General features: G+C 47.0%; 1 protein-coding gene across 1 annotated transcript in view; it reads left to right on the forward strand.

Moving 5' to 3' along the window:
- arhgap32a (Rho GTPase activating protein 32a) overlaps positions 1 to 15,000 on the forward strand; it is a 43,947-nt gene that overhangs the window by 9,731 nt on the left and 19,216 nt on the right. The window contains exons 3-6 of the mRNA XM_076291116.1: positions 5,350 to 5,436; positions 9,229 to 9,366; positions 13,913 to 14,005; positions 14,700 to 14,822. Coding sequence (XP_076147231.1) covers positions 5,350 to 5,436; positions 9,229 to 9,366; positions 13,913 to 14,005; positions 14,700 to 14,822 — 441 coding nt within the window. The remainder of the gene's footprint in view (positions 1 to 5,349; positions 5,437 to 9,228; positions 9,367 to 13,912; positions 14,006 to 14,699; positions 14,823 to 15,000) is intronic.

Consider the following 15,000-nt stretch of genomic DNA (forward strand, 5'->3'; position numbering starts at 1 on the left):
CCTCACGATCCTATAGCTCTCTATTCTGAGTACACTGTTTAAAAAACCTGGTCTTCTTACCCGGCCCTGGCTTTGTAAACGGGAAACGAGTAAAGTGGGGGCAGTCTGTTCCACCAAACAATAACAATACACTGTGTGGAGTTTCTCTGGGATAACCGAAGGGAAAGGTTAGCCACTTATCTGGTGTGTTTTGTTTGGTCTTTGGTTCATGTATGTTGCTATGGACAACTGTGTTTGCAACAAGAAACAAACATACATCAACAACCGCAATGTCATTCAGCATCACTTACCCTACCTTTAACAACAGGGTTTTCTCCAAAGACCAGTGGTAATTGAAGAAATTTGTACATATGTGCATATGTATTGTTTTTGCAGAATTTTTGCATTACCTGTGTGTGCGTGTGTGTGTGTGGCTGATGAATTGATGTTAACCTCAGTGTGCTCCGATCCACATGAAGTGGGCCAAAGACGGATTAGGATTTATTATTATTTTATTTCAGAGCACACACACACGTTCATATCTGTTCTGCACGTCACTCATGTCAGATAGCAAACACCAAAGCATACATCACATAGATGTCAGATCACACACACACACACACACACGTTCATATCTGTTCTGCATGTCACTCATGTCAGATAGCAAACACCAAAGCATATATCACATAGATGTCAGATCACACACACACACACACACGTTCATATCTGTTCTGCATGTCACTCATGTCAGATAGCAAACACCAACGCATATATCACATAGATGTCAGATCACACACACACACACACACGCGTACGTCACTGCTATCACTACAGTGATTGACTCCTGTCTCTCTCACACACACACACACACACACACACATATAGAGACACTGGTAATGTCAAAAATCTGCCAGTTCATATTACTTTGAGTTCTGGTGGCTTGGGATGAGAACTGAAAAAAGACAGGTCCAGGTTTGTTATTTCTTTGAGAGCATGTCTGTCTGGCTTGCATTTCTAGGTGTGTGTGTGTGTGACTTTTGGGGAATTCCTGGAGGATTAAGGCTTCATTTGAGAGAGACGGGTTACGGGTTAGAGTGGGATTTATCACACAACTGGAAGCGTAATCTGCGCACAGATTAATGGCCGTGGACTCCTTCTGACCTTCACACACACACACACACACTGCTCCAACGGGAGGAGAGGAGAGGGAAGTAGGAGAGGAATTGAGAGGGGAGGGACTTCTCGATCATAAGAGGGGCTGCTTCTGCTGAGCCGTGTGTGTGTGTTGCGTTAACACACTCTCATCCTATTCAGGATTTCTGCTTTTTTTTCTGTGTCATTGTTCAATTCCACCGTTCACATTATAGGCTGGTAGGTCAATGGCCTTCAGCTGGGACTTCCTCAGTAATTCTAGAAGGATCCAGGACTCTGTCAGGGAATCAATGTTCGATTAGTTGTTTTTCTCTGCTCTGCATTTCATGCACGAGGCACACAGTCACAGAGTGCTGATCCTGCAGAGGGGAGGCTGCCGTGTGTGTGTGTGTGTGTGTGTGTGTGTGTGTGTGTGTGTGTTCACTCTCCCGCGCTCTGATGCAGCGGTGTAGGGACAAGGCAGCCACAGCAGATGGGAGGAGATAGAGACAGAGGAGAAGAAACGACAGCAGAAAAGAGAGAGAGAGAGAGAAAGCAGGGAAAAAGAAAGAGAAGAAGAGATAGCAGTAAAGAAAGAGAAGACCAGCAGAGAGAAAGAGAGAGAGCAAAGAGAGAGAGCAGAGAGAAAGAGGGAGCAGGGAAAGAATCAATAAGGAAGGAGCGAGTCTGGTGTCAGCAGCTGGGGTTGCCCAGTAGCTGAGATGCCGATGCATCTCATCACTCTCTCCGGCTCTCTGAGGCAGCTTAGTGGACACTGTTTCTTTAAATGCACAGAAAGCTTTTAGCCACCCCTTCCTCTCCTCTCCCTCTCCCTCCTCTCTCCTCTCATCTTCTCCTCGGCTTCTCTTCTGAATCCAGCTATTGGCACTTCTCTAGGTGAGTGTTTCTGTGTGTGCGTGTGTGTGTGTGTGCGTGTGTGTGTGTGTGTGTGTGTGTGTATGTGTGTATGTGTGTGGGTATGCGCGTGTGCGTGCGTGTATTAGCTAACCCTCTGCCCAGATGTGTTTAGGTCCTAGCTGTGTGTGCTCTGGTGATGGTGTGTGTTTGCTCTTGAGGTAGCTGGTCCAGAGCTTGCTGGAGTGGACGTTCCCTGTGGATGCTCTTATTGGCTCTGTGAGTATTGATCATGGGCAGTCTCTGCTCTGGGTAGTCGGTTGGCCAGCCAACCACAAGAACTGTGAGCTTGGGTTGTCAGACCGGTCAATGAAGGCAGGAAAAAATGGCTAGCCTGATGCATAGCTTTATCTGTGTTTCTCAGACACAATTTAAAGTATTTATGTGGAGTTACTCTTGAAGCGAGAGGTAGTGTGTGTATTTCTTGGTTGGGTCCATGAGTTCAGTGCAGATATCTTCAGACTGCAGTCTGTGGAGTTTCCTATAGTGGATGGGGGAGCCAGCCGCATGTGGAGGAGAGTGTTGTTGTTGACATGTGGTGGCAGTCTTTAGCTAGTATAAATGGCTGAATGATGACTGTGTGTGTGTGTGTGTGTGTCTGAGCTGGGTTTCTCTTAGGATGTTTCTCTGAAGCTGTGCTAAGCCGCCACAGAAGTAGGTCATTTCTGCTATAGCGCTGGCTGGCTGTTGTATAACTTTGTGCAGCTTTGGCACTGGATTGGCTAAAAATAACCTATGCTCACCACGACCGGTGCGCTTTTGAAGTTTCTCATTATGAAGTCTGGATTTCAATATCAATTATGCCTCTCCAGTTTGGGAGGCTTTGATCTGCACACACAGAAGCATGTTTCCAAGTGTTGTGGAAGACCCTACTCCCTGGTGGAGAGACAAAAACTTCCTCTCTCTCTCTCTCTCTCTGTCTCACTCACAAACACACACACGCACACAAACCACATTACTATGCAGGGAAAGAGTGTGTTTCTGAGGCCATATTTCTTTCCGCATTCCTTGCTTCTTCTGGTGTGTGTGTGTGTGTGTGTGTGTGTGTGTGTGTGTGTGTGTGTGTGTGTGTGTGTGTGTGTGTGTGTGTGTGTGTGTGTGTGTGTGTGTGTGTGTGTGTGTGTGTGTGTGTGTGTGTGTGTGTGTGTGTGTGTGTGTGTGTGTGTGTGTGTGTGTGTGTGTGTGTGTGTGTGTGTGTGTGTGTGCTCAGATATAAGAGATGAATCATAACCAACATGAAGTCCAACTCAACTCTAGATCCGATACAAGGATACAGAGGACCACCAGTCTGATGCAGGGTCAGCACACACACACACACACACACACACACACACACGTAATCCTGCTGTACAGAAACTACACTCTGGTGCAGATTTGGCCCTTAGGTAGTCCAGATGTAGTGTCTCTGCATCCTACAGCCTATGTATGTGTGTGTGTGTGTGTGTGGGTGTGGGGCATAACAGATTTATTCTCTCTTCCGTGAAGCCAGGTGTAATATAAGATCTAATCCCGGTGCCTCTTTGGGCTGTGTGTGTGTCACATTATCACCTGCTGTATGATGTCAGTGGTGCGAAATAATGGGCTTATTAGTGTGTGTATGTGTGTGTGTATATTTATAAGAGTGTGTGTCTGAGTGTGTTTATAGGAGTGTGTGTCTGTGAGTGTGTTTATAGGAGTGCATGTCTGTGAATGTGTTCATAGAATAGAGTGTGTTTGTGTGTGTGTGTGTGTGAGTGTGTTTATAGGATGGAGTGTGTGTCCGTGTGTTCATAGGATGGAGTGTGTGTGTGTGAGTGTGTTCACTGTAGAGTCGGTGTCATAAAATACTATATGTGTGTCAGTGTCATTGTACCCAGAAGCCATTCAGATGTTCTGTCAGGAGCATTTAAACGAAAACAACTTCAGTCTTTCTCCGCTCCACATGAGGAGTTCACAGACAGCTCTAGACCACAGTGATAATTGCATATTGTATAAATGTATGCTTTGTGTGTGTGCGCTTGTGTGTATGTGTATGTGTGTGCTTGTGTTCATGCGGTTGCATGTGAGTGAATTAATGTGTGTGTGTGTGTGTGTGAGAGAGAGACATAGAGAGATTGAGCTAGCTTGAGTTGAATAGCATGGAGCTCTCTGTCCCTTGAGCTCTTTGTAAATTGAGAGTCCTGTTTGATTTGCCTGTGTGTGTTTTTTGTGTGTGTGTAATGTGGAGAGTCAGGTGAGGTCAGGTGTGTGTGTGTTTATGTTTATGTGTAGGTATAATGTGGAGTTTGAGAGTCTGGTGAGATGTGCTTGTGTGTGTTTGTTTGTTTGTTTGTGTGTGTGTGTGTGTGAGAGAGAGAGAGTTTATGAGTCAGGTGAGATGCTCACTTTGAAGTGTGGGAGGTAAAGGCATCATCTCAGTAATCAGTTAACTGCCATAGACTTCTGTGAGCGGAGCTGTGTGTGTGTGTGTGTGTGTGTGTGTGTGTGTGTGTGTGTGTGTGTCAGTGTGTGTTTGAGTGACTTGTGGAGTTGGCTGCAGACTGTGCTCTGCAGATGAAAGTGTCATGAGCATCTGAAGAGTCTCTGATGTCTCTCTCTCAGGTGGTGCTGGAACATGGAGCTGAGCTCTGGAACTCGTGTGCTGCTTCTCTCCTCTCCTCTCCTTTCCTCTCCTCCTCTCCTCTCCTCTCCTCTCCTCTCCTCTCCTCTCCTCTTTCCTTCTCTCCTCCTCTCCTCTCTTCTCCTCTCTTCTCCCCTCTTCTCCTCTCCTCTTCTCTCCTCTACCCTTCTCTCCTTTCCTCTTGTCTCCTCTCATCTTCTCTTGTGGTTTATTCATGAACTTCCTCCACTCCCTCTCACACTCTTTCCCTTTTAGTCCATGTGTCTCACTGTCACTTCCTGTCTTACCTACTCTACTCTCTTTCCCTCTCTACTCTCTTTCCTTCTCTTACTCTCTCTTTCTCTCCCGTCTGTCTTTCTCCATCCTTTTTTCTTTCCTCTTTATCTTCTCTTTCTCTTCCTCTCTCTCTCTCCTTCCCTCTCTCCCCTCTTTCTTTTCTCTCCCTCTCTTTCCCTCCCTCCCTCTCCTCTCCTCTCCTCCTCCACTGCAGGTTTTCCTTGAGGTCTCTGCAGTTCACTGGCCTTAGGCTGACTGCCTGTTTTGTTTTGGCCTTTTGATCTCACGCAATACATCTGCAGTCACTCATTTATTCTCTCTTTTCCCCTCTCTCTCTCTGCCTCTCTATGTCTCATTCACTCTCTCTGTCTTTCTCTCTCTTCCTTTCTCTCACTCTCTCTCTCTCTCTCTTCTCTCTTCTCTCTTCTTCTCTCTGTCTCCCTCTGTAGTTATCCCTGGCTGAGGAGCAGTGTGAACCTCCCAATGTTGCTGCTGACTCTAAGGACCTGATCTTCCTCGTGCAGATCTGCTGTCAGGTACGTTGGACTGGACAAGACCAAACTAGATCAAAATTAATCTGGACTAGACTAGACTGGACTATACCAGAGGTTCTATATGGTTCTAAAGACTAGATAAAAATGAATCTGGACTAGACTAGACTGGACTATACCAGAGGTTCTATATGGTTCTAAAGGATCTCCAGAATGATGTAGCATTCAATTTAATTGGTGTAGCATCAAATGAATCATCTTCTGTTCTAGAGGGTATTTGACTATCCTAGACTGGTCCAGATTATGCTGCTGTAGACTAACAGCGCTGTGACAAACACAACAAAACAAATCAAAAAGTACCTCCAGACAGAAACAAACATACAGACATACAGTACAGACATAATACAAATAGGATCGCCATAGTTCCCACAGGCTCAAAGGCTGTTGAATGCAAGTCTGTAAAGGTGGGCATTTAGTAAGGATTTAAAAACAGTAACAGATGATACTGATTTGAGGTCTTGTGGTAAACTGTTCCAGAGGCACGCTGCATTGGACACTGAAGGCACGGTCACCTTTCTGTGTTAGATGGGAACGTAGTATGTCCAGGCGTGCTTGTGATGCAGGTCTTAGTGGTCGTGATGGGGTGTATAGGTTTAACATGTTTGTTGTATAACCTGGAGAACAGCCATTTAATGCTTTAAATAAGCCCTATGCAGGTCTGGTTATTGCTGTTCGCTGTTTCTGGGTTTTCACCTGATTTGGGCTCACATTTTTCACAACATAGCTCCCCCTGCAGCTTCGGTAGCAAGTGACTGCTGTGCTAAACCCCCACTAGCTAGCGAGCTAGCCATCAAGAAACCAAGCTAAACACATACAGGGCTGACAATAAAACAGTCGAGCAAACACATTGTTGAAGAGACTATCAAACCACATTACAAAAACGAAGTTCACCCAAGGGTAGGCTACTTACAATTTCAACAGCAACAAAGCAAAGTCGGAGTCCTTTTTGCAGTCTTCTTAGAAAACTACAATCTGACTGCATTTTCGAGACGCAATTGGATACTTCCGCTGAGTCACATCCGGATTTGTTCGGGACGGGTCCAGGAAGTTGCATATTCGGTTTTTCCGCGGAAAAGCACTAGGGGGAGACGAAGCACCCACCAAACGACCCAAAAAGTGTTGGGTCAACCTGCATAATTAGGGTCATTTTTGCTAAAATTGTTGCATAGGGCTTCTTTAAAAACAGTCAATGCCACTTAATACTGGATTCTATATTTAACAGGAAGCCAGGGCAAAACTGCCAGTACTGGAGTGATGTGTTCTCGTTTTCTTGTCCCAATAAGCAGTCTAGCGGCTGTGTTTTGGACCAACTGTAATCGTGCAAGAGATGATTTCTTAATTCCAGTGCAAAGGGCATTGCAATAGTAGACCAGTCTGGAAGTAATAAAAGCATGTATGTAGGTCTGATGCAGTTTAAAATGTTAGCAATTGTTTTCAGCTGAAAAAAGCTGCCCTTGACAACATCACTCAAAAAACACTCCCAATATTTGACCTGCTGTTTAATAGGCCCTCAGGCCTTCAGTTTGCTTGGGAGGACCAAACAGAATAACCTCCAGTATGATTTTCTTTTTATGTGTGTGTCTATGTGTGTGTATATATATTATTTTGTTTTATTATTTCTTCACTGGATTGAACTAAATCCTGTAACAAAAATACTACCAACATTGTTGTGTGCCGTTAAAAAGTATCTATCTATCTATCTATCTATCTATCTATCAAGTATCTATCTATCAAGTATCTATCTATCTATCTATCTATCTATCTATCTATCTCAGTTTTACTGGCATTTAACTGCAAAAACGGTGAGCCATCCAGGTTTTGATGTCCATGATAGTCATTGAGCCTGTTGGCAACTACCTTGGAAAGTATGGCCTGTATATAGCTACTTTGTTGCTACTATCCATAATTTAATCATGTAACGTTATTCAGCTTATAAAAAAAACATGCTAAATCTCGCTGAACCACGTCATAGCTCATTTCCATAAAGCTGACCGAGCTTCAACTTTCTGTTTGAAGCTCAAAATGCCCAAAACGCGACGCTGTCGGCTTTGCAGCTTCTTGGCGCCGAGGTACGCCGGCTCTCATAGAAAATGAATGACTTCCATTTGTCAGGGCGAATTTTGCAGCTCTAGTCACTCTTGGTGTGCACGCGGAGTAAAGCAGCGGGCGTCCTCCCTCGCTGGCCGCAGCTCTGGCTCTGTCTCTGTGGACGGTGGAGATGCCGTCGCCACGCACCACTGCCTTTGTTATGGCAACGGCAAAGATGTTTTCTCCTCAGGCTAAAAATGAGCTCTTTGGAGAAGAGACGAAGACGCAGAAGAGTGGCAGCTGCATCAGATCAGGGAGAGGCTCTGGGCTGCCTGTAGAACCCACTTCACATTGACGTCCTGTTCACACTGCAGTTTTAATGTGGTATTCTTTATCAGGACGGGAGTGGCAGCTACAGTAGACAACCAACAAAGATGACCACCAAAGAGCCTCTCTACTATTCTTTCAACTCACAAAAGGAGTTTAGAAACACTAAACGTGCCTAAATAGGGATCACTAAAATACCCGGAAAGTGTCTTTCACTGTCTATCATGCACCCCTCTGGGAGCAACATGGCCATAACTTAGCCCTAATACGGCCCTGATCTGGCCCTAATACGGCCCTGATGGTTCTGATATGGCCCTGATATGGTTCTGATATGGCCCTGATATGGTTCTGATATGGTTCTGATCTGGCCCTAATACGGCCCTGATATGGCCCTAATACGGCCCTGATATGGTTCTGATATGGCCCTGATATGGTTCCGATATGGCTCTGATCTACCAGTGGCTGCATGTGAGAATATGTGATGTTTGGCAAACCCAGGGCTACATCTAAATTTGTGGTCATGTTTTGACCTCCAGTTGGACCCTGTTCTGGAGAGTGACTGTTACAGAGATGATTCCGGCCCTGATGCGGCACATCAACACTGCACAGGGCAGAACAGGCTGCCTTTTATGTAGGCCAGTGGAAACACAGAGAGAGGGACATAGAGGGGGAGAGAGAGAGGGAGAGGCAGAGAGAGAGAGAGGGCTACTGTGGAGGCCAATGGGAGAGAGTTGGGGGAAAGATGAGGAGCAAGTGTGTGTGTGTGTGTGTGTGTGTGTGTACGCTACAGTAGGGGACTGGGGAAAGACTAAAATAGAGAGTGTGTATGTGTGTGTGTGTTATAGGAACTGGGGATTCCTTTTTTCCTGCTGGAAAAGCTGAGCTCATTTCCATCTCTGCTAACATTCTCTTTCCCTTTCTCTGTTTCCTCTCTTCCCTCTCTCCTCTCTCCATGTCTCTCTCCTTTCTTCCCTCTCTTTCTCTCTCTCTTCTCTTCACTCCCTCTCTCTCCCCTCTCTTCCCTCCCTCTCTCCCTCCCTTTCTCTCTCCTCTTTTCCCTCTCTCTCTCCTCTCTCTCTCCCCCCTCTTCCCTCCCTATCTCACTCCCTTTCTCTCTCTCCTCTCTTCCTTCCCTTTCCCTCTCTCCTCTTTTCCCTCCCACCCTCTCTCCCTCTCTCTCTCTCTCTTCTCTCCCTCTCTCCCTCCCTTTCTCTCTCCTCTTTTCCCTCTCTCTCTCCTCTCTTCCTTCCCTTTCCCTCTCTCCTCTTTTCCCTCCCACCCTCTCTCCATCTCTCTCTCTCTCTTCCCTCCCTCTCTCCCTCCCTTTCTCTCTCCTCTTTTCCCTCCCACCCTCTCTCCATCTCTCTCTCTCTCTCTCCCTCCCTTTCTCTCTCCTCTTTTCCCTCTCTCCCTCTCCCCCAGGGCCTGAGCTGGCTTCTGAGGCGCTCCTATGAGGACTTCCGTGTTCTGGACAAGCACCTCCACCTGTGCATATATGACCGACGCTTCTCACAGCTCGCTGAGCTGCCCCGCTACGAGCACCTCAAGGACAAGACTGAGGTAACACACACACACTCACACACACACTCAAACACTCACTCACTCATATACTCACACCTTACACACACACACACACACACTCAAACACTCACTCACTCACTCACTCACTCATATACACACAAACACACACACACACACACACCCACACACACACACACACACACACATATACATCAGTGCAAGACTACTCAGGTCCTTACATAAGAAATCCTAATATCTTGCTGAATTGCTTTTTCTCACTCTAGTACAGTCTGCAGTAGTTACCCCACACAACACTGTCTCACTCTCTCACTCTAGTAAACAGCAGTAGTTACCCCACACAACACTGTCTCACTCTCTCACTCTAGTAAACAGCAGTAGTTACCCCACACAACACTGTCTCACACAACACTGTCTCACTCTCTCACTCTAGTAGACAGCAGTAGTTACCCCACACACCACTGTCTCACTCTCTCACTCTAGTACAGTCTGCAGTAGTTACCCCACACAACACTGTCTCACTCTCTCACTCTAGTAAACAGCAGTAGTTACCCCACACAACACTGTCTCACTCTCTCACTCTAGTAAACAGCAGTAGTTACCCCACACAACACTGTCTCACTCTCTCACTCTAGTAAACAGCAGTAGTTACCCCACACAACACTGTCTCACACAACACTGTCTCACTCTCTCACTCTAGTAGACAGCAGTAGTTACCCCACACAACACTGTCTCACTCTCTCACTCTAGTACAGTCAGCAGTAGTTACCCCACACAACACTGTCTCACTCTCTCACTCTAGTAAACAGCAGTAGTTACCCCACACAACACTGTCTCACTCTCTCACTCTAGTAAACAGCAGTAGTTACCCCACACAACACTGTCTCACACAACACTGTCTCACTCTCTCACTCTAGTAGACAGCAGTAGTTACCCCACACAACACTGTCTCACTCTCTCACTCTAGTACAGTCAGCAGTAGTTACCCCACACAACACTGTCTCACTCTCTCACTCTAGTAAACAGCAGTAGTTACCCCACACAACACTGTCTCACACAACACTGTCTCACTCTCTCACTCTAGTAGACAGCAGTAGTTACCCCACACAACACTGTCTCACTCTCTCACTCTAGTAAACAGCAGTAGTTACCCCACACAACACTGTCTCACTCTCTCACTCTAGTAAACAGCAGTAGTTACCCCACACAACACTGTCTCACACAACACTGTCTCACTCTCTCACTCTAGTAGACAGCAGTAGTTACCCCACACAACACTGTCTCACTCTCTCACTCTAGTACAGTCAGCAGTAGTTACCCCACACAACACTGTCTCACTCTCTCACTCTAGTAAACAGCAGTAGTTACCCCACACAACACTGTCTCACACAACACTGTCTCACTCTCTCACTCTAGTAGACAGCAGTAGTTACCCCACACAACACTGTCTCACTCTCTCACTCTAGTACAGTCAGCAGTAGTTACCCCACACAACACTGTCCCACTCTCTCACTCTAGTACAGTCAGCAGTAGTTACCCCACACAACACTGTCCCACTCTCTCACTCTAGTAAACAGCAGTAGTTACCCCACACAACACTGTCTCACACAACACTGTCTCACTCTCTCACTCTAGTAGACAGCAGTAGTTACCCCACACAACACTGTCTCACACAACACTGTCTCACTCTCTCACTCTAGTAGACAGCAGTAGTTACCCCACACAACACTGTCTCACTCTCTCACTCTAGTAAACAGCAGTAGTTACCCCACACAACACTGCCTCACACAACACTGTCTCACTCTCTCACTCTAGTAGACAGCAGTAGTTACCCCACACAACACTGTCTCACTCTCTCACTCTAGTAGACAGCAGTAGTTACCCCACACAACACTGTCTCACTCTCTCACTCTAGTAGACAGCAGTAGTTACCCCACACAACACTGTCTCACTCTCTCACTCTAGTAGACAGCAGTAGTTACCCCACACAACACTGTCTCACTCTCTCACTCTAGTAGACAGCAGTCGTTACCCCCCACTGCCCTGTCTGCCTGTTCCTCAGGAAGCAGCTCCCCGTGTCTTCTGGGAGTGGATTGTTGTTCATGTGCTGCTTAACTCTGGAGCAGGACAGGAGTAAGTCATGACTGTGTAGGTTCACGTGGGGCTCTGTGTCGTAGACGTGTTATAAACATGTCTGTAAATGGTTAGGAAGTGGTGCAGTGTGGTGCGTTGGTGGTGCCTGGCACTGTTGGCATGGGCGTGTGTGTGGTGCCAGTGTTTTGGGATACCCAGAGGGGGAGGGTGTCCAGGAACTCAGTCAGCCTGGGCCATCACTGCCACCCTGGGAGTGTTTTTTCTCTCCCTGATGCCTTGTGGCTAATGGCTGTTTGTATCTCTGACCAGCGCTGTGTAAATGGGGCTGTTAGGTCCACAGTGCATGTGGCTCTGGGTAGCTGGCCGGAGTGCTTTGGTTGAGCCGCGTACCAGTTGCTTAGTTACTGTTGTGTATAAACACATGTACTGCGTCTAACATTGTCCTGGTCCAGAGATGAAACAATCGGAGCGGAACAGGAAACCATCTCCTGTCTCTGCCTCTCTCTCTCTCTCTCTCTCTCTCTCTCTCTCTCTCTCTCTCTGTGTCTCTCTCTCTCTGTCTCTCTCTCCCTCTCTCTTTCGCTTTATTTTTATTTTGCCGAGTCATGTAATTAGGGCTCCACAGGCACATGGTAGGCATTACCCTGCTCCCGGGCCCTGTCATGTGGGGTGGCTGGGGCATTTCTCTGGGCTCGTGTGGCTGGAGACGTCAAGTAATTAGAAATCTCACATTCCCATGGCGAGATCTCTGGACCCCAGTCGGCCCCAGCAGGAGCGTGTGGCCACTCCGTCGGCTTTCCTCCTCCTCATCATCATCCTCCCCTTTTTCCTCCTCCTCCTCATTCTGACCAGAGAATGAGAGAGAGGGCCCTTTTTTTGCATTTTTTGTTGTATTTTCAGCCCGAAACTCATTGGCCTCTGTTTTCCTGAGTCTCTCAGAAATTTGGACTTAGTGCTGGTGATTTACGGAGGTATCCCAGAATCCTTTGCGGTGTAGCCTGCTGTGAGCAGTTTCCTACGCTGCAGAGGTGAGTCCAGGTGGATCCACATCACTGTCACTCACTCTCCAGCAGACAATAAGCTTTATATGACCTCTATATAGGATACAGTGCTCACTGTACCATCCCAATATGGGCACCACCATCCCTGTCGCCAAATCCCAAACTGTTCCCGATGTGCTGGTGCTGCTTTGCACCGCAGTCTGTCTTCGATGTAAGAGTTAATGTGGGACGTTACATTGTAAAGCACTGAGTGCTGCACCACAGCGCTCTATAAATGCTGTCCAATCCACGATGACTTCCTTCTGTGCGGTTAGTCACATAGTCATTTAATTATTCAGTGAGTTTGTCAGAGTGAAACGGTGTGGTAGTGATTGACAATGAGAAATAGTTAATGTTTATACTTTTACTTATACTCATTCATTTGGCTGATGCGTTTATCCAAAGCAACTTGTCAGTTATCACAAGGGTGAGTCTCAGAGTTGAATAGTTAGTTTGGTTAGTAAGTTAAGTAGTTAGTTTGGTTAGTGAGTTGGATAGTTATTTTGGCTAGTTAGTTTGGTAAGTGAGTTTGGTAGTTAGTTTGGTTAGTGAGTTGGATAGTTAGTTCAACTAGCTGTGGGACAGAGGACTGCTGTTGATTAGTGAGTTGATTAATTAGTTGTGTCAGTTGTGTGTCATGTGTGACAGCAGTGATGGATGGGGTTGTGTTCCTGTGGAACTGAGAGCAGGTTGGTGAGGAGCGGTTGGCCCTGGTTTGTTATTCTGTGCGATTCTGGCTTCTATTTTGGTTTCCATGTGAATCATGGTCTCCTTGGGCTGCTGGCCCGTAATGCTGAGCTCAGCGCTGCTACAACAGCCATCCTGGACTTTCCCTCTCGGGTTCCCCATCACACTCTCTCGCTCCTGCCCTCCCTCACTCTCCATCTCTCTCTCTCTCTCTCTCTCTCTCCCTCCCTCTCTCTCTCTCTCTCTCTCTCTCTCTCTCTCTCTCTCTCTCTCCATCTCTCTGTCAGACAACCGTCTCTCTCTGTTTCCCTCTTTCTGTTTCTCTTTCTCTCTCTCATTCTCCATCTCTCTCTCATCTCTCTCTATTAAGCACCCTCTCTCTGTCTCCCTCTCTCTCTCTATCAAGCACCCTCTTTCTCTGTTTCTCTCTCTCTCTCTCTCTCTCTCTCTCTCTTTCTCTCTCTTATCCCCTCTCTCTGTCAAGCACCATCTCTCTCTGTTTCTCCATATATATATATATACCCCCTCCTTTCTCTCCATTCCTCTCAAACCCTCTAAATTAGAAACAGACGCTGGGAGCTCAAGAGTCGGACAGTGCCATAGCAACGCAGGACTCTCCACCCGGAATGAGAGACTCCAGAAGCACAGCACTTAAGCCATTGTTTGTTCTTCTCTCCTTTCCTTCTCCTCTCGCTCCTTCCTTTTCTCTCTCTCTCTCTCTCTCTCTCTCTTCTGTCATTCTCCAGACTCTTCCCCAGATGTTGACGGCATACCTCACCCGCCTGTCGGCCATCGCTGACAACAAGATCAACTGCGGCCCGGCACTCACATGGATGGAGGTATGGAGTGGTCTGCACTTCTCTTCTCTTCTCTTCTCTTCTCTTCTCTTCTCTTCTCTTCTCTTCTCTTCTCTTCTCTTCTCTTCTCTTCTCTTCTCTTCTCTTCTCCTCTTTTCTTTCCTCTACTCTTCTCTCCTCTCTCCTCTTCTCTTTTCTCTCCTCTCCTCTCCTCCCTCCTCTTTTCTCTATTCATCTGTTCTTTTATTTCCTCCATCTTATCGTTCCTTATCTCCCTCTGTGTTCTCTCATGTCTTCTCTTTTCCTCTCCTCCTCCTCTCCTCTCCACTCCCTTTATGTCTCTCCTATGACTTACTCATCTGGATGTCTGAAGGTTTGGTTCATGCATCCGGGTCGAGTCTTTTGGGCAGGTAGCCTGTGATCTGGCCCTGATGTTGCCCTAATGTGATGCAGCAGCATGCAGAGGACGTGTCCTAAAGGTGCAGTCAGCGATTGTACGCAATTTCAATTGTCTGCTAATAAATGTAAATATAAACATAAACATAAACAATCGTGACTTGCTGCACAATCGCTGACCACACCTTTAACCCACGCCTTCCTTTCATCCGTGCAGCTGTAATATTCATAACCGGTTTCGTCCACATTTGCGTCCAGCGTCTGTGTTTCAGGCGCTGGCCAGAACTGTTGGCTCTGTTGTTTCTGTGGTGTTTAATGTCCTGCTCCTGTTCTCCTTCAGATCGACAACAAGGGGAACCACCTGCTAGTGCACGACGAGTCCTCCATCAACGTGCCCGCCATCGCCGCCGCGCACGTCGTCAAGCGCTACATCGCCCAGGCCGCCGACGAGCTGTCGTTTGAGGTGAGGGCCAGAGCACAAGCACACACGCACACCTCACACACACACATACGCACACACACACACACACCACGCACACACAAACGCCATCCTGTGATGTGATGAGTAGACTTAAACGGAGGCCTAGCAGATAGCCATGTTGGACAGACAGAAGGGAATCAGGGCTCAGGGTGCAGTGGAA

This window comes from Alosa pseudoharengus, unplaced genomic scaffold (genome assembly GCF_046254945.1).
Source record: "Alosa pseudoharengus isolate Yale_2024_CS ecotype anadromous, Long Island Sound unplaced genomic scaffold, YU_APseudo_1.1 YU_APseudo_1.1_scf_18, whole genome shotgun sequence".
NCBI lineage: Eukaryota > Metazoa > Chordata > Actinopteri > Clupeiformes > Clupeidae > Alosa > Alosa pseudoharengus.